Source organism: Panthera uncia, chromosome F2, assembly GCF_023721935.1.
Source record: "Panthera uncia isolate 11264 chromosome F2, Puncia_PCG_1.0, whole genome shotgun sequence".
In the NCBI taxonomy this organism is placed as follows: Eukaryota; Metazoa; Chordata; class Mammalia; order Carnivora; family Felidae; genus Panthera; species Panthera uncia.
The window spans coordinates 525,382-543,069 of record NC_064812.1 but is presented as its reverse complement, the minus strand read 5'-3'; the positions used below and the strand labels follow the sequence as shown (position 1 = coordinate 543,069).

General features: G+C 63.6%; 2 protein-coding genes across 4 annotated transcripts in view; both read right to left on the bottom strand.

The window, feature by feature from the left end:
• Nucleotides 1-870: 870 nt before the first annotated feature.
• Nucleotides 871-15,929, bottom strand: DGAT1 (diacylglycerol O-acyltransferase 1). 3 transcript variants are annotated; one of them, XM_049632757.1, is made up of 17 exons: nucleotides 15,806-15,929; nucleotides 5,876-5,963; nucleotides 3,786-3,826; nucleotides 3,609-3,694; nucleotides 3,473-3,525; nucleotides 3,129-3,234; nucleotides 2,868-2,981; nucleotides 2,675-2,749; nucleotides 2,484-2,587; nucleotides 2,355-2,393; nucleotides 2,230-2,271; nucleotides 2,093-2,137; nucleotides 1,890-2,002; nucleotides 1,742-1,807; nucleotides 1,570-1,657; nucleotides 1,404-1,466; nucleotides 871-1,303 (listed from the first exon to the last, which is right to left on the bottom strand). In XM_049632757.1, the coding sequence occupies exons 2-17, from the start codon at nucleotides 5,879-5,881 to the stop codon at nucleotides 1,148-1,150; spliced, it is 1,197 nt and encodes a 398-aa protein (XP_049488714.1). In that variant the 5' UTR covers nucleotides 5,882-5,963; nucleotides 15,806-15,929; the 3' UTR covers nucleotides 871-1,147. The 3 variants fall into 3 exon arrangements, with proteins under 3 accessions (XP_049488714.1, XP_049488712.1, XP_049488713.1); XM_049632755.1 differs by lacking the exon at nucleotides 15,806-15,929 and adding an exon at nucleotides 10,437-10,810; XM_049632756.1 differs by lacking the exon at nucleotides 15,806-15,929 and adding an exon at nucleotides 6,912-7,778.
• A 1,224-nt stretch (nucleotides 15,930-17,153) lies between these two features.
• SCRT1 (scratch family transcriptional repressor 1) overlaps nucleotides 17,154-17,688 on the bottom strand; it is a 3,432-nt gene continuing 2,897 nt past the window's right edge. The window contains exon 3 of the mRNA XM_049632749.1: nucleotides 17,154-17,688. This exon is cut by the window's right edge and continues 33 nt beyond it. Coding sequence (XP_049488706.1) covers nucleotides 17,154-17,688 — 535 coding nt within the window.

Below are 17,688 nucleotides of genomic sequence, written 5' to 3'. Positions count from 1 at the left end.
TGGGTGGGGCAGGGGCAGCACAGGTCTTGAGGCGGCCGCCCAGACACCTCCTGAAGACCCCTGTCTTATCAGGCCACATCTGTGAGTCAGGGCACATCTGACCCGACAGGGCCTTGGGGTTTCCAGTACGGAGAAGGGGCAGGCCTCAGGCCAACGGCACCCAGGAGGTGCAGAGAGCTGGTGTTGAAGCATCTCCACGGATGCGTGTGCTCATGAGGGAGACCCAGGTCAAGGCTTGGGCCAGGCCACCTGCCTCCTCCAAGAGGCAAGAGTCCCTGAGGCTCTGCATCTGTCCCCGGTGGGCACCCCAGCACGTGGCCACCCTAGGGGCCGCAGCAGCTCCCCAAGGGTCCGTTGACTCAGCCTCTGTGAGCTCCATGGCCTTGTCTGAGAACTGCACTCGACATGCAACTCTGCCAGCCCCCTGGTTGGTCCTGACTCTTGACCCTGTTACACACCCCAGTCTCCAGCCACGACCCCGAGCCAAGGTCTGCTGCCGGGAAGTCCTTGGTCAGCCTCTTCTGAGGCCCTATCACAGGGACCACAGAGCTCTGAGGTAACCACCACCCCCCACAAGCTCGCACGTGAGGTTAACAAGGGCGGTGACAAGGTCAGGGAGTGTCACCTCCGCTGAGCCTTGTTAGGCAAATGGGAGTTGCCACCTGTGATGAGCTGTGTGCCGGGAGGAGGAATCTGCCTGACCACCAATACCTGGCCCCCATCCCCAGCCTCAACATCACCATGGTGCCCTGCCCAGCGGTGTTCCAGGACACAGCACCCCAGGAGACATGGGCATGGGCACCAGTAAGGCCAGTGGGACCCAGCTCCCCCTCCCGAGAGCACAACTAGCACCCCCACGACCCCAGCAGGTTGAGGGCAGCCACTCTGGACAGTACTTTATTGAGTTCCTCGGACCCCTGGGCAGGATCACACGGATTCCTGGGGCACTGGCACTTTCCACCAGCGCTGGCCTGTGCCTGGTCTGCCATCCCTGAGCAGGGCAGGAAGGAGCCCCATGAGGGCAGAGAGGCCTTCCGGGGGAGGGGGTGTGGCTGGGAGGAGGCAGTGGACAGCCGAGCCCCCTCCCTAGCACGCAGGTGGGCGACGGGCCCTGGCTATCGGCAGCGAGGACCTGCTGTGGAGCAGCTCAGGCCCCGACCACCGGGGCCTCGTAGTTGAGCACGTAGTAGTCGTGGACGTACATGAGCACGGCCACTGGCTGCCCAATGATGAGCGTCAGCCACACAGCTGCGTTGCCGTAGTTTCCCTGGAAGAAGCGGCTCACTATCCATGCCAGGGGTATCTGGGGACACGGGGCCACAGTCAGTGGGCCGTAGTGACCACAGACAGGGCTGGCGGCTCCCGGGGCAGCGGGAGAGGGTGGCTGCAGAGGGAATGCTCACCTGAGCCATCATGCCTGTGAAGGCCCAGAGGCGGAACATGTGCAGGGGGATGCTCACCAGGTACTACGGGGGGGAGCGAAAGGATCAGCTGCCACTTCGGGCCACACACACACACACACACCCCACCCACCCTAAGGTGAGGCCATGATGCCTGCAGAGCACTGACCTCATGGAAGAAGGCCGAGGCAAAGAACACCCCCATCCTGGCTACCCACTTGCTGCTGCCCCGTCGAAGCATGGGCTTGTAGAAGTGCCTGTGGAGGGAGGGGGCCGGGGGATGGGTGTCCGGGACCACACGAAACTGCACACCCACCAGGCACATTCCTGCCCATGCCCACCTGAGGCACCACTTGTGCACAGGGATGTTCCAGTTCTGCCAGAAGTAAGTGACGGACTCAGAGTTCCTAGGAACAGACAGCGGCAGTGAGTGACCAGCTGGCACCGTGGCCCAGCCCAGCCCCCAGCCCCACGCCCAAGGCCACCCACCACCAGTCCCGGTAGAACTCCCGGTCTCCAAACTGCATGAGCTCAGCCACGGCGTTCATGCACGAGTGGAAGAACCAGTAGAAGAAGATGAGCCAGATGAGGTGGTTGGGGACCTGTGGTTGGGGGGGAGGCAGGTGCCAGGTTCCAGAACACCCCACCCGCCGGCTCACTCGTGCCCCACTCTACCCAGCCCTGTGGCTCACCGCCAGCTTCAGCAGGCGCTCAACGATGCGTGAATAATCCATATCCTGCAGAGACAGAGCTGAGCTGGCTCCCCGAGCCGCAGCCCCCCCCCCCCCCCCCCTCCCCCCCCCCCCCCCAGGAGAGCCCGACCCCCCACCCTGAAAGGCTTCATGGAGTTCTGGATGGTGGGGACCATCCACTGCAAAAGAGGGCACACCGTCAGCCCCCTGGCTACCCTGAGCTCCCGCTCCGGCCCGCCCGGCCCCGCCCGGCCCCGCATACCTGCTGGATCAGCCCCACCTGCAGCTGAGTCAAGAACAGCTGAGGGAAGAAGCAGAGCAGCAGGCTGAGTCCCCCAGCAGCCAGCAGACCCCAACCCCTCGAGGCACCACCGCCCGCCTCTATCCTCACCATCTCAAGGAGCCGCCGCAGCAGGAAGCGCTTCCGGATGCGGGGAGAACGGGGAAAGTTGAGCTCGTAGCACAGAGTAGGAGCAAAGAGGAAGTAGTACAGATCTGGAATGGCAGGGTGGGGCTAGGGGGCCTGCTCTGTGCTATCCCTCCCTGGCTGCCCTCTAGCCACACCCCGGGAAGGGTCCTCACCACGGTAGTTCAGGTTGTCTGGGTAGCTCACGGTGCACGGGGCCGCTCCCCCGTTGGCCTTCTTACCTGCAGAAGCTACAAGCAAGTTGGGGCGGGGGGGGGGGGGTGGCACGTGAGGCCTCGCTGCTGCCCAGGTCTGGCCCCGTGGCAGGTGGCACAGGCTCCAAGGCCCCAGCCCCAGGCAGCCCCTCACCAGACTTGGCTTTGGCCTTGGCTTTTCGCTCTCGGCACCACAGGTTGACGTCCCGGTAGGAGACGAGCTTGAGGAAGAGGATGGTGTACACCATCAGAGCCAGCACGGAGCCCACTGCGGGAGAGGCAGGCTCAGGCCACAGCCCCCCCCACACCACCCGCGGGAGAGCCACGGCCACGGGCACAGCCCCTGTGGTTGACCTGGGTCTCTCCTGCGGGCCCAAGACAGGTTGGAACGGGTGGGATGAGGGAAGGGGCACACCTGGAGTGATGGACTCAAGCAGCAAGGCCACAGCAGCCGGGAAGCAGAGAATGGTGGCCAGGTTGACCACGTGCAGCAGCAACCCTGCCTGTTCCGTCAAGGCACCCTGGGGGGGGGGGGGGGGGGGGGGGGGGGCGCCCCCCCCCCCCCCCCCCCCCGGGGGGGGCGGGGGGGGGGGGGGGGGGCGGGGGCAGCGTGCTCAGCCAGAGCCCCCACTCCCTGGGGAAGGGCTGCCAGGCCTGGGGCACAGGCCCTCCCAGGGAAGCTACACACAGCCTGAAACACAGGCCTAATGAGGAGAGCAGACCTCTAGGCAGGGCAGGGGACACGAAGGCACTGCTTACCACTGCCAGGCGCTTCTCCACCTGGAATGCAGCCACAGCAAAGACATTGGCCACTGAGGATGGAAGTGCCATGGGGCGATTCAGGCCCAGGTCAAGGCCTGTCCCCACCCGAAGCCCTCCCTGGCTCCCAGCTCACCAATAACTAGGCACAGGGCAGGCCAGCTGTAGGGGTCCTTCAGGAACAGAGACACCACCTGGATGGGGTCCACCAAGATGCCATACCTGGGGATGGGGGTGGGGGGTGGGGATGAGGGCCTGAGCAGGTGGGGAGAGGCCTCAGGGGCAGGGTAGGGGCCCTGGGGAAGACACTCACTTGATGAGGTTTTCTAAAAATAACCGTGCATTGCTCAAGATCTGCAAGAGAGAGGAAGGGCACAGCCCCATGAGCCTTGGCCACAGGGCACCCACCCCAGCTCGTCCCAGCACCTATAGCGGCAGGAGCCCTGGGTCCGGATGGCAACCCGCACCTGCAAACCCAGGACGCAAGCCCTGTCTGACCTCCACGCCAACGCTGAGACTGACCACCCACCTCACCCCACACTGGTGCAGGGACAGCAAGTCTTGCCATTGCCCCCATCACCCCAGACATGATACTGGCGTCTGCAGTGGTGCAAAATGACCTGACGCCTAGCAGCCCTCATCTGTCCCACTGAGTTGGTGACGGCCCCAAGGCCCAAGCCTGCCCAAGAATGTCCTTGCAGTGCCTCACCGAAAACTTGCAGTGCCTGGGTGAGCGGCAGGTGCCACACCAGGGGTGCCCACACCCTGGGGAGTGGGGAGAAGCAGCGGACCAGAGTTCTAAGGGGCTCAGCAGCCAGGCCTGGAGTGCCACTGGTGCTTGGGCCCCTGCCCTTCTCCCGCTATCCCTGTAGCATCCAAGCCTGGACACGTGGCCCCAGAGCAGCTTCCAAGGGCAGAAACCCCCTCAAGCTGGGCTCCTGGCTCCAGCCTGGGGCTGGGGAGCGGCTTCCCTCTGCAGGCACCCGGGTCTCCTCCTCCACCCACAACACACACACCCTGCCAAATGCCCCAAGCTCAGGCCCTGACCAGGGCTCATGGTAGGTCCTGTGGAAAAGTGATGCCGGCAAGGGGACACTCATGGGTCCCCTGACTGCCAGGTAAGGACTTCGCACAGAGATGACAAACAGGGACGGGGGTCCTGCCCTCCCGAGCCACCCGCCTGACCTGCCAACCTCCTGCCAGGCACAGATGTGCTGCCATCACACCTGGTAGTGGCCTGTCCTGAGAGCCCACAGCAGGCAGGAGCCAGAGCTGCTAACGGGCAGCGCTCACCTCAAGGCCCAGGCCACGGAGGGACGCAGCAAGCAGCCTAAACATGGGACACAATCTCCTTCAGCAAGGGGGCAGTGGAGGCACCAGAAGCAGGGGAAAGTTTTTGGGTCTGCGCCAGGCACCGGAAGCAGGGGAAAGGTTTTGGGTCTGCGCCAAAGGGCCAGGCAGGCCCAAGGGCTGCAGGAAACACAGGTTGCTGCTCAGGCTGCCAGTACAAACCCAGCCCAAGCATGGCCTCCAGAGGCCAAGGACACAACACCTCCTGAGATGACGTCAGGCAGGCGTTTTACCCACCATCCCCTTGCCTAGCCAGCTTCCCACCCACCAGACTGTGTTGCCCCCCACAGCTCCCTGGAGAGCCTTCTCGGGCCACCGGCAGGGAGGGCGTGGGTGTGCCTGGAGCCCCTTCCACATGGGTAACCACCGGAGCCGTACCCGAGGCCGTCATGTCGGGGCAAGGGTCAAAGGCCTCTGGCCACATCAGTCTGAGTGGTGGGGGCTGGACCCAGACAGGAGCTTGCCCCCTGCCCCACCCTGTGGGCTTGCCCCTTTGAGCCCTGGGCTCTAGCTGTTTCTGGGCCAGGGCTGCTGGCCCCACCCCAAGGTGCCAGCGGGAACCGGGCCCCAGAGGCAGGGGCCACAGCCAGGCCACACGGTGAGGTGGAGGCAAGAGCTCTGTCTAATCCCTTCATGGGGGCACCTAGGACAAAGGTTGAGGGAGAGAGGCCAGGTGCCCTCAGAGTCGGGGCTTGGGGCTGCCAGACTAAGCCCAAGAGCCATCCGCTAAACCCTGCTCCCCGCCAGGCCAGGCCTGCCAGGGGTTCCACGCCCACAAGGGCCATTCAGAACAGCAGAAGAAACTCTTTTTTGGACCCCCAAGACCACTCACATGTGCTATTCCTGGGATTCAACAGGGACAAGAGCTGCGTGTGTGGCCGATGCAGGGACCATCACCATAACTTTCCCCCCACCAGCCCAGAGCCCCACACAACCCAGCCACATAAGCTCTGGCCCCTTTCCCCCAGAGGGCAGAGCTGGTACCCAGGCAAAGGTCAGCCCCGAACGGAGCCCTGGCCACAGGGACACCTACTCTGACACCATCCTACTCACCAGCATCACCACACACCAATTCAGGATCCCACGATAGTTGCTAAAGCCACTGTCAGAGCTGAACAAAGAATCTTGCAGGCGGTGGCACCTGGTAGGGCAGGAGACACACCCTCATAAGTAGGCACCAGCAGAGCACCCTGGGCCATGAGAACCCTGGGCAGGACCAAAAGCGGGCTCACTCCTCCAAGTCCAAGGGCAGGTCAGGGCCCAAGAGCCCAGCCAAGTTCAGCCCCTCAGGAGCCAACCTCAGGGCCCGGGGCAGGGCAGACCCCAGCCCCTTCCCCTGAGCGGCTCTCACCCATCCTGGCCCAGGAGGGTGGTCCGTGCCCCACCCAGCCCTCTCTTCTGCCCACACATGCCACTCCCCATCTACAATCACGGGAGAGCCAGGCAGGGACGAGCTCTCAGGGCCACCAGAAGCCTGGCCTCCCAGGCAGTGGGCAGGGTCACGCCACAAGCGAGAACAGCACAGCTGGCCCTGCCCAGTCCAGGGCTACGTGCAGCTGGAGCACCCCAGGCCAAGAGCCTGGCCTCACTCCCCAGAGGCCTCTGGCTGCCACCATGAACGCTGGCTACAGAGTGGTGATGGGCCCACAGGAAGAGTCCACTCCAGGGATCTATAGGCCCACCTGCAACGCTGTGCAGAAGCGAGGGCCTCACTGAGTCAGCCTATCCTACCACCCAGCACCCTGAGGGACCCCCCCCACCCCCACCCGACCTCAGACAACCTCCTCCTCCGTTTGGCCTACACAGCTTTGAGTCTGCACAGGGATCCAGGCCAAGGGCCAGCTGAGCACCTGGACTTACATGCACCTTCCCGGGGTCAGAGGCCCAACCCTCATACATTCACGTAGCCTCCAATTGTTTCTAAAAAATCATAACCTGTCCCAGCTCGGCCACAGGATGAGCGCTGTGTTCCTGCCCAGAGCGAGGGGAGCGAGAGGAGCCCACCCAGGTGTCAGATGCCTAAGGGCAGAGAGGTCTCCCCCAGAAGCAGGAAAAGGCAACTTCAGTGCCCACCCATGAGAGTTCCCACCTACTGCTGAGGTCGGGGACACATAAGCAGACTCTCACATCCCTGCCTGGTCCTCCGGGTGACACAGAGGTAGAGGAAGGGCCACAGCACGGCTGGGGCAAGGCCCAGACCCAGCTCCCAGCTCTCTCGGTTTGCGGCCCCACCCCACCCCAGCTGCCGTGCCACCAGGAAGCCCCACACAACATTGAGCAAGGCCTCCGGTTTTGTAAGACATGAGGCCAGGGACACACATCTCCACCTCTTGAGACACCCAGGTAGGAAAAGTGGGCTCAGGCGTACACACCAGAGTCACGACAGCACAGATGTCCTCTCAGTGCCGACCCCACCTCAGTGGCAAGCCTTCCTTTGGTCGGGGTCAACACCTAGACAGCGCCACACAGGAAGTGAGGGACTGGAAAGGCTGAGATGCCACTCAGCACTCTTTAGCGAGGGCAGTGGCAAGGTCTGTACCGCACCTGGCCCATGTCTGACCTCCTTGCATCCAGCTTCCCAGTCTGTCCTGGGCCTGGCGGTGAGGCCACCAGGGGCCCTCTTCTCCCCGAGTCTCTGCACTCGCTTTCCTGTGAGGCCAGCACAGGTCCAGGGCCTCACTCCCCGGAGGGGACAATCTCTGGGCCTGTCCACTAGACAGGGGCCTCCCCAGCCCTTCCACCAAGTTTGAATCTGTCCACTTTCACTGGAAGTGCCCCAGAGGCCCTGGTGCCACAACCTGCCACCCCCATCTGCACAACGTTTCACAACAGTGTGACCCCTTGCCCACTTCGGGCCACCAAGGAGACCATGCCGGCTTTATTTTCAGCAATCTCTAAGATGGAAACAGGGGTGGAAACAGGTATTGTTTTCCAAATCTGACACCAAATGATATTATAAAAGCTTTTTCAGATTCCTGTGTCAGGCTCTCAAGGCCTTCCCAACCTTCCCACACCCACTCCCTAGGTCCCCCCACAGGGCTCCCGACCATCCCCCTGCCCCAGGCAACCCCATTTCCACGCACATCAGAGACCCAAGGAAGGAAGCCCACCACCCACCAAAACCCATAAGGCCCAGCCTTGCCGGTGCCCTCAGCAGCAGTGGGCCAGAGGGCAGGCAGGCAGGATATGGCCACAGTCTCCAGAGCTATCTTTGTCACCCTCTCCCCTACTACCAGGGCCACCCACACCTCTGTGCCTTCCAGCGGTCCCACACCTGCTCCCCAGGGCCATTATAACTCATCACGTGTATCATCTCACTCAACTCTCACATCAACTTTGGGAGGTAGGTGCAAAGGAAAACTAAGCCTGGCCAAAGTTCAAAGCTTCCCCAGGGGCACAGCCCTCAAGTGTGGATCACAACTGGGGACCACGTGGTCCAATTCCAGGACCAAGGGGAGCCAGGAGGGGGCAGGCTGCCAGCTCTCCTCCCAGCTGCCACTTCCTCAGCACTTCCTTCACCGGGCCTCGGGGCTGAGCCCTGGGGTACAAGGTAAGGAGGCAGGCTCTGCATCTGGAAAGACCCCAGTGGGAAGGAAGAAACAGAGGGCAACCCAGGAACAAACACCCTGGGAGAGCCCTGAGACTAGAAGGCCCTGCTGGGAGTGTCCATGAGCAGAGAGCCAGATGGCACGGGCAGTGTGTGGGGTGCCCTCTCCTTCCTGCCCCAGAGCCACACCTGGCCATGGCCCGGAAGAAATGAGTTCACACCCAGAGCGTGACCCACCTGCCCAGGCCAAGGCGAGCAGGAAGTGCAGGGAGGGGAGGAGGCCTAGAGCCCAGGGAGCAAGGAGGAACAGGGAGGGAAAGGCAATAAGCAGAAAGGAGGGGAGACAATTGAGAGGAGGCTGACAAGGAGATGAGTAGGAGCCAAATCCCAGGAGGGCAGCCAGAGCAAGCTCTGACCCTGGCGGCCCTCTGGGCCCTGGGTCATCGGCCTTTGAGAAACAAGCACACACAGCCTGCACGACCTGGAGACCTGGAGACCAGGAGAGGACCGTCCTTGCCAGCTCCCTCCCCAGCCCTGGGCAGGCCCACCCCTGCCATCTACCGCTCCTCTTCCCAGGGAGCCCAGACTTCCAGGCCTGGCAGACGGGGCTGCCACTTGCTCAGCCCAGCTCTCAGGGACATGGGAGAGGCTTCTGGACAGCTGGCCCTGGCATAGCAGGGAAGTGACTGCCCATCCCAGAGTGGCAACTTGGCCCAGAGTCAGCACTCCCCATCTTACACAAAAGGACACCAACTCCTGCCACCTCTGGAGGAGAGCATGCTAGCCACGCCCCTGCCTCCTGACCGGCACTTAGCAGAGGGGACTCCAGGACCCTCCGGTCCTTTGCAGCCTCCCTCAGCACCTTCCCAGGCCCGCAGGAAACAAGCCCCTTTCCCCGCCCCCCCCCCTCCCCCGACCCCGCAGAAAAGGCACGCTCCTCCTCGCTTCTGCTCCTCTGCCACAGCGCCTTCAGGGACTCCGGGCCTGACCTTTGCTCACACTGCTCAGTGCTGACATCATCTTATCTCTCAGGTGGACTGGGAGCACCACAAGGGCAAGGCCCCTGGCCGCCACACCCGCCCTCTCAGCACAGTGAAGAAAGCCTCCGTTCTTGGGTACTGAGAGAGCAAATCCTTGCCAACAGACTGCCTAGTTGCCCACTTCCTCCTTGATAACCTCTAGCCCCAAAGGCGCCCCCAAAGCCAGAGCCCCCGAGGACACCCGGGCCACACTGAAGGCCAGAAGTGGGAGAAGGAGGTTGGAGGCAGCCGACACCCTGTCCTTCCAAGTCCTCCCAGTCAGTCTGGTTTCCTCCCCCAACCCCTTCCCGCCAGACCTTCAGATAAACAGGGTGCCCACCTGTGGGCACTTCGAACCCCTCTCCTGTACCCCAACCAGGGGTTGAGAGTCCCAATACAGGACCCAACTTGTTCGGACGAGGTAAGCAGGGCCCCAGCCCAGCCAGGCACTGGGTGACGGAGGCACGAGTGTGTCAGGAAGGGAGGAAGGGACCCCCGCCGAGACGACTCTCGGGAGGGTCTGCAGGAAGAGAAAGACTCTCACGCTGCCCTGTGCCGACCCTCGGGCAGTCCCAGGCTCCTGCCGGCTGCCTCCCCGGCAGGTCCACCCTCCTATGGGAGACCTCCTACCACCAAGGCACCCCTCACAACCCCCAGGAGAGACCTCCTCAGTTACAAACCACCTGATCGCTCCTTCTTCCAGACGCAGAAAACTTGTGCGTAGCAGAAGCCGGCCGGCCTGGGGGTCAGCGTCCTGAGTTACCCTGAGGAAGAGCCTAAGGACCCACATGAGGACGTGTAGAGAGAGGGGTGGGGGTCTGAAAGCCGGACTGCCGCCGGCTCCCCTCTGGCCCCCACGTGGGTGACCTTGGCAAGTGACTCTCCACTCCTACGCCTCAGTTCCCCCGCAGGGGCCCAAGGGGGGCACACCTGTCCACGCCAAAGTCCGGGAGCCAGGCTCTCCGACTCGGAGCCCGCGCTGCTGCGGTCACGCCCGGGGATGTGGGGAGGGTCTCGGGCAGGGGCTAGGGGTGAGACGCCTCGTCACCTCAGATCCCAGTGGCCGCTGCCCACGTCGGAGTCTCCGTCCTCGCCCTTGTCCGGGGCCGGAGTCGGCGCCGGCGCGTCTCCCCCGGCGCCCACGTCCCGCACCTCCTCTTCCGCCACCGTGGGCCCACCGCCGCCCTGGCTCGAAGGCCGTGAACCCGTCCTCCGGCGCCGGGAGCCGCCCGCGCCGCCGCGGTCGCCCATCGCCTCAGCCCGCACCCCGTCCCGGCCGAGTCGTGGCCCGCCGGGCTCGCAGCGCCCGAGGCCCGCGGCCCCGCCTCCGGACTCTCGGCCAACGGCCGCCACCGCCCCCTGCCGGACGCCGTAGCCCGCGCGCAGGCCCGGGCCGCCAATCAGCGCGCGCCCTCCGGGCAGCCCGGGGACCACGGTCTGGTCTCTCCGGGAGCCTCTAACTGGCCGGCCGCGGCGGCGCGCGCCCGTTTGTAGTCCGCGGGCGCGAGGGGTATTCTGGGAGTCGTGGTCCGTCCCCCTCCCCCCGCCCCCGCGCGCGGCACCCTGGGAGCCAGGGCCGCCCAGCGCGGCGCACGCTGGGAGTCACGGTAGCGGGGCTCAGGCGGGAGCGTGTCTGCTGGCGGACGGCCCGCGACCGGGCCACTGCCCCGCGGGCCTCAGCGTCTCTGCGGAACTCGTCAGGCTTCCTGGCAGCTGCGGGCCGCCCCTGACCGCTTGCCTGCTTCTTATCCCAGTGTGTAAACACCGGGTTTCGTCATTCCCCAGCCGAGGCGCGCAGTGTGGGGTGTAGATTGTGGAGAAATGCCTCTTGCGTTACCGTCCGGCCGCCCACGTCCCTGGGGATTCGCCTCGCCCACCACCCAGCGTGTTGGTTCCGGAGCGCGCGGCGCGGCGCAGTTGTGCTCCACGAGCCCTCTGGTTACCACCGCAGAAGCACCCTCTTTGCTTCGGCTTAGGTTGTTCCAACAAGCGCCAGACCAAAAGATGGAGCAAGAAAAAGCCCTCCCAGGCCCCATGTCCCTGGGAAGCCCGCCCGGCCCACTGACCCTACCTCAAAGTGCCCAGCAAGGACAGGGAAGGTGCATCCCCCCCCCCCACACTGCCATCCCCGCGTGGCCACACTGTGGCCCGCCTCCACCCGGCCCCCCTTGCACCCACCTCCACAGACTTGCAGGGCCTCCCTCACTTCCACTCCCGCTAGTTTTGCCAGGGCATGTGGAGCCTGGAGTGTCGGATGGTGGGGACCCAGAGGCTTCCGTATCATTGCACAACCGCACAGTGCCACCCGCTAGGGAGCAAGTGTGCCTTCCACCTTAGCTCGACACACATCTTTGCATAGGGCATGGAGTGTGAGAACCCTGGATTTCAGAGTGTGAGGGTTCACTGGAGGCTGAGGGAGGGTTTACCCAGCAGCAAAATGCGTTAGCCGTTCACTCCCAAGGTGAGCAGAACCAAGAGCACCTGTCTAGAAGCAAATAAACTGAGAGGTTCAGCCTCAAGTTAGTGGCCTCTATGGACTGGCCACTGCCTTTCCCCCTGGGCACACCCCTGTTCCACCACCTTCACCACAGTGCCTGGGCCCCCTAGTGACACGTTCCTGTTGCCACTGGGCCATCTAGGACTGATACCAGCCTGGCGTCTCTACCTAGCAGGCTAGGGCTATCTGACAGGTGTCTTCGAGTAACCGCGCTGCCCTGACTGGGGCTGGAGACCCATTCCCACACACCCACGCAGCTCAACTTGAGTGAGTCAGGATCAATCTTGTCTCCTATCCAGTCTTCCAAAACTCTCATCTGTTCATTGGGTGGTCTGGGCCAGGCAGAGCTAGGCCTTTCTGAGTACTGATCCCAACGGAGGGTGAACAAAGGAGAGGGTCCTCTCGGGAGGCCAGCATGGAGGAGTGAGCCCTGGGAGCTCTGTCACACACACCCACGAGTCTCTGCATGCCTTCTGGCCGTGCCATCCTTCAATACAGCGCCAAGAACTAAAGGCCCCGCCCAGGCGGGCAGAGATTGGCGACTCAGGCTTCCAGTAGGCCTGCAGAGGCCGAGTGCAGTAGTCAATAATGAGTGAAGGGTCATGTTGGAGGCAGCTGCCTGTGCCCACATCCCAGCTCCAAACCGTCGGCTGTCAAGTGGCAGTGGGAGTAAAGCAACCAGAGTGGACAAGGGATCACCAGGGAGGACGAGTCTGGTGGGGAACTGGTGGGGCAGCCAAGGTTCTGGTACTGGAGTTGAGTGAGAGGAAAGCCAGGCATCAAGTTAAGAGGTAGGCACAGGCTGTGAGAACACCAATAAGAAAGAGCCTCAGTACTGGTGTGGGCTGGTCCTGGAGGGGGACATTGCCTGTGGGAGAGTGTGGGCCAGGCCTTGGGAGGGAGAGTGGGCCAGTGCAGCAGCTTTAGAATTCCCCCTACCCCGGAAGCTCCAGTTACCTTAGGATCCAGGGCACCAGGGGGGGAGGGTAAAGGTTAAGGTAGGTGGGATTTCTTGGTGACAAAGGTGTACAAGAGGGGTTGTGGAAGAAAGCTCAGTGGGGATTTCCCTGCCAGGGGCAGCAAGTGATTAAGGGACTAGAGGCCAGGAGGCTCGCAGGCCTGGCTGGAAGAGGTTCAGAGGTTAGAACCTCAACCTGTGCCTGAGGTGCCACAGGCAGGCCACTGAGGTCTGTGAAGGGTGCGGCCAGCCAGGAGACATGGGACATGGTGGTTAGCAGACTATGCTGCCCATTCTTTGGGATACAAAGTCCTGTCCATGGAAGTCTGTGGAGACTGAGGGTTGGACTCATTCCAGGCCTCAGGGAGTCAGCCTTCATCCTTCCACCCCCACTGCCCCTCAGGGTCCTGAAGAAGCAGAAATCACCAGTCTAGACTCAAAAGGTGGGAAGGAATGGGCATTCCTCCCTGCCATTGGCAGCCACCCAGGGGTGACTCCAGGTGTAGGGTAGATGAGGTACTGGGACAGGACTTATGTCAAAGGCAGGCCTTGGATAAGCTGTTCTCCCCGCTGATTGTTCACGTGCAAATTTGGCGAATGCTTGCCCCAGCCTGGGGATAGTGAAGGTCAAAGGTCCCTGACCTCTACCAGTAACAGGGGCTTTCACTCCTAGGGTTTTACTGTTGACAGTGCTCCCCAGAAGAGGGTGCCCACCTCCATGTGAACCCCACCACGAGTAGCCTACCAACTGACATCCTCCTGAAGGTCAGGCGCCCCTGCTGCCCACTCTGATGAGGTCTAGGCAGGCCTGTCTCTGCTGGGGTTCAGCTGGCTCTGGGATGACCTGGTTTGACTACATGTCTCCAAAGACTTTGGGCCTCTCAGCTCATACCTGCCAACCTGAGTATCAGGGGGCATTGCTGGGGCAGGGGGTCCCTGTTCCTGGCCTGCCCCTGACCAGCACAGTCCCACCCCTCATCTCAATTTGATTCATCCTGTCTAGAGCTTGAGGGCTGTGGGTGGCTGTGGAAGCCTCTCTGTCCCCTGGGTGGCCCCTCCCCAGAAGCAGCATGAGTCAGCTGTCTGTGGAGGCCTCCTCAGACAGTGGGGGTCAGGATGTGAGCAGCAGGAAGCAGAAAGAGGCCAGACTTTGCACCTTCTCCTGTCCCCATTTTCTCCACTGGCATTGAGAAGGGCTTGTTGGTGGCTGTCAAGCCTGAGGAGCAGCAGGAGCCCCTATGGGAAGAGTAGACACACCTCTGCAGGCCCTGCTGTACCTACTCGGGTGATTCTAGATCACTCTTGGGCTAGGCCTGAATTCAGGCTGGAGATCCTAAGCAGAGCCGAACAGCAGAGCCTAACCCCAGTTTCTGGCCCAGAGCAGACTAACCTGCCAGCTGCTTTGCATGGGGGGGGGGGGGGGGGGAGGGGGGTGGTTCTCCCGTGGCTTGGCCTGCCAAGCTGGCCCTCCCATGGGGAAGAAGATAGCCCTCCCCAGCAAGGGGACAGTGCCACACCCTCACGAAAGGTAGTGACATGACCTCAGGGCTGTGTGGGCAGGCTGCCACTCCCAGCACTGGACCTGCACCAACCTTGCCTCTGGGATGCAGCAGGGCTAGGAAGCCGCCCCCCAGACAGCCCAGCACCCCCTGTGGCATGGGCCCAGCACTGGATACATCAACCCGACACTCCAAGTTCTATCAAGAGTGGCATTTATTCTCCTCGTGGAGGTGCGGCGCTCCGGGGAGCTGGTGCTATTGTGCTTAGGAAGGAGGTCTGTCCGTCCGTCCGTCTGTCCGGCCGGCCCAGCCCCAAACGGGGGCGGAAGAGGGGCGCGGCCCGAGTAAAAATCCCGGCCTGTTCCGGGTGGGAGTATGTACAAGGCGGCGGGGCGCAGGCGGGGGTGGGGGCGGGGCAGGCCGGCGGCCGCAACCCCCACCCGAGGGCCCCCGCATCTCGGGCCCTACTCGTAGAATCAGTACAAAATAGGTGCTACCTAAACGTTCCTTCTACCTGAATTCGCTAAGTCGGTTATTGTGCTGCTTAGTTATGGGGGCGGGAGGGGGCCCATGGCTTTCCACGGCGGCGGGGTGTACGGAGAAGCGGGAGACCCTGGCCGGCCCACGGCCCTCTGGCCTTCTCCTTAGGTAGGTAGACAGGCGTGTGGGGGTTGGGTGGGGCGCCTGTGTGTGCGTGTGCATGCGGGTGTGCCCAGCACAGGAGGGCAGGCCCCAGCTTGGGAGCTGTGTGGACACGAGTTGCGGTATAGAGGGTTTGGATAAGGGCCCTGCTGCGCTGGGCCCTCAGTCTGCTCCTGCAGGTGCGGCTCGGCGGCAACTCGGTGCCCACTGGGGTGGCGCTGACCAGGTCATACACTGCAGTGTGCACCTTTTGTCTGGCCTGGGGCCTTGACCCCACACAGCAGAGCCTAAGTGGCCGAGAGATGGAAGGACTGAGAGTCGGTATGGGTGGCCCTGGTCGCGCTGGGCCTTGGGGGCCCTGGGTCTGTGCCACCTGAGCTGAGAACACTAGGCCCAAGTCAAAGGTAGAGCCCAAGTGCACCCAGCACTGGACCCGGGCCGGGGTGGGGAAGAGGTAAAGGGGATGCAGGGTTGGGTCTAGGGGCCAGGCCTTTCTCTGCATGTGCGGCCCTCCTTGGCCCACCCAAACCTGATGGACGCCTGTCACGAGCGTGCAGCCCCTGCAGGCCGCTGCATCCCTGGCCGACTCTGCAGCGGGCCTGGCACATAGTAGGTGCCCAATGAACAGTTGGTGGGTAATGGATGACTGAAGGAGGGGTCTTGGGGGCAACCACCCCGCCCCTGCCCCCTGGAACCATTACACCCGCAGGGCTCTGCCGTGGGGGGGAGTAGGGAGGAGGAGGGGAAGAAAGTCTGCGCGTCCGGCCCCGCGCAATGTCCCTGATCTAGGGGCCTATGGGGTAGATAGGGCAGGGGGATACCTGATTCTCAGTAACTCTAGAGGCGGCGGCAGCTTCGCATGCAGTGCGCATTATTGCTCTATAGTCGGCATCGGACTAACTAAGAGGGAGAGGGAGCGGGCAGCCCCGGGAAGGGACGGGAGGAGGGCTGGGGCTGCATGCAGTGACGTCACAAAGGCGGCGGCCAATGGGGCGGGCCCTTGGGGCGGGGTCGCCGCCGAGGCTTTGGCATAGACGGGCGAAAGTTGGCAACAGAGTGGGGGCGGGGCCTGGGGCTCGAGGGTGGGGCCCAGGGGGGGGGGGGGGTTGGGGGGGCGGGGAAAGTGATCCCGGACATCCCAAGCCCCGGGCGTCGGCGGGAAGGATGGGGGCCTCAGCGCCCCTTCCCTGACCCGAGTGCAATCCGTTCATAAATAAAACGTACAAATACAGAAAGAAAGAAACCCGACGCGTCCGCAACCCCCCCAGGGGGCTTTACCCGCAAAGCGAATACAGAGAGGTGTGTAATGGGCCGTGCCCAGGCCTGCCTGCCGGGCCCCAGGATCCGTCCTCCAACACCGAATGCCGGGGGACGAGGGAGGGGGCCCCGGGGCAGGGCGGGAGTGGGGTCTGAGGAGGTCGGATAAGTCCATGCGATTCGATATGCGTCATTATTATTAGTTATGAAGGACAGAGCCCGGGAAGCTGGGCTGGAAGAATTCGGATTTGGCAGAGGATGCGGGGCGAGGGTGGGAGAGCGGCTTGGACTGAGGCCCCAGAAAGAACCCGAGGGAGAGGGGTGCCGCCGTCCGCCTCTCTCCCCGATCCCCAACGCGTCTATCACTCCTGGGCTTCAGCGAAGACTGAGGAGTAGGGACGCCTCTGCAGGCCCCTCCCTCCTGCTCTACCCCCTCTTTCCCCCACCTCCCCGGTCTGCTCCCCGGACGTCTAGGCCGCAGGCCTGGCCCTTGGAGGGTTTGGGAAAGGAGTGGGGAAGACCTGAGTCTCTGCGACGCGATCCAGGGGCGCAGAGGAGGGAGGAGGGGGGGTGCTCCCCACCTCACCCCACCCCGGTCTTCAGAGACCTAACTCGGAGATGAGGTTCGGTTCTGGGTCTCCTCGACCCTATTGCTGGGAAAAAGCCTGGGGCACCCTGGAGGGGAAGGGAGGGGGTTCGGGGTGGGTCTCCCCTCAGGACCCTATTGCTTGAAGGGGCCGACAAGGCCCCTGGCGGGCGGGGCGGGGCCGGGCCCCCTCCCTCTATTGCTGTGAGGAGGGGCCCGCCCTCCGCCCCGCCCCCCCCCCCCCCGCCCGGGCGCTGGCGGAGACTTCCCTGGGGGCCCGTATTGCTGAGAGCCGCCCCGGCTGGGCTGGCGGAGGCACCGCCGCCCTAGGCCTGCACGGGGCTGAGCTGCGGCGAGGCGGCGGGCGCCTGGGCCGCGGGGCCGCCCCCGCCCGCGCCGCCCTTGAAGCATGCGGACTCGTAGTGCTTGTTGAGATAGGACTTGAGCGCGAAGCTCTTTTTGCAGCGCTTGCACTGGAAGTGCTTGAAGGCCGAGTGCGTCTGCATGTGCGCGCGCAGGTTGGAGCGGTCTGCGAAGGCCTTGCCGCAGTGCGCGCAGCCGAAGGGCTTCTCGCCGGTGTGGGAGCGCATGTGGCCCTGCAGCAGCCAGGGCCTCGAGAAGGCCTTGCCGCACACGCCGCACTTGTGGCGCAGGTCGTGCGTGAGCAGGTGCATGGCCATGGCCGGCATGGACACGTACACCTTGCCGCACGTCGGGCAGCGCCGCGCCAGCTGACTGTCCAGGCTGCGGTGCGTCTGCTTGTGGCGGCTCAGGTTCGACGACGTGGCGTACGTTTTCCCGCACTCGCCGCACGCGTGCCGGCCCCCTGCGCCGCCGGGCCCGGGCCCCGCGCGCGCCTCC

Excerpts from the sequence above, each read along its gene's own strand:
- DGAT1 (XM_049632755.1), bottom strand. The coding sequence starts at position 10,639 with ATGGGCGACCGCGGCGGCGCGGGCGGCTCCCGGCGCCGGAGGACGGGT. Across the intron at positions 2,272-2,354 it reads AGGTGGGGCTGATCCAGCAG|TGGATGGTCCCCACCATCCA; the intron begins GTATGCGGGGCC and ends CCTCTTTTGCAG. Across the intron at positions 2,003-2,092 it reads AGCGCCTGCTGAAGCTGGCG|GTCCCCAACCACCTCATCTG; the intron begins GTGAGCCACAGG and ends CCCCAACCACAG.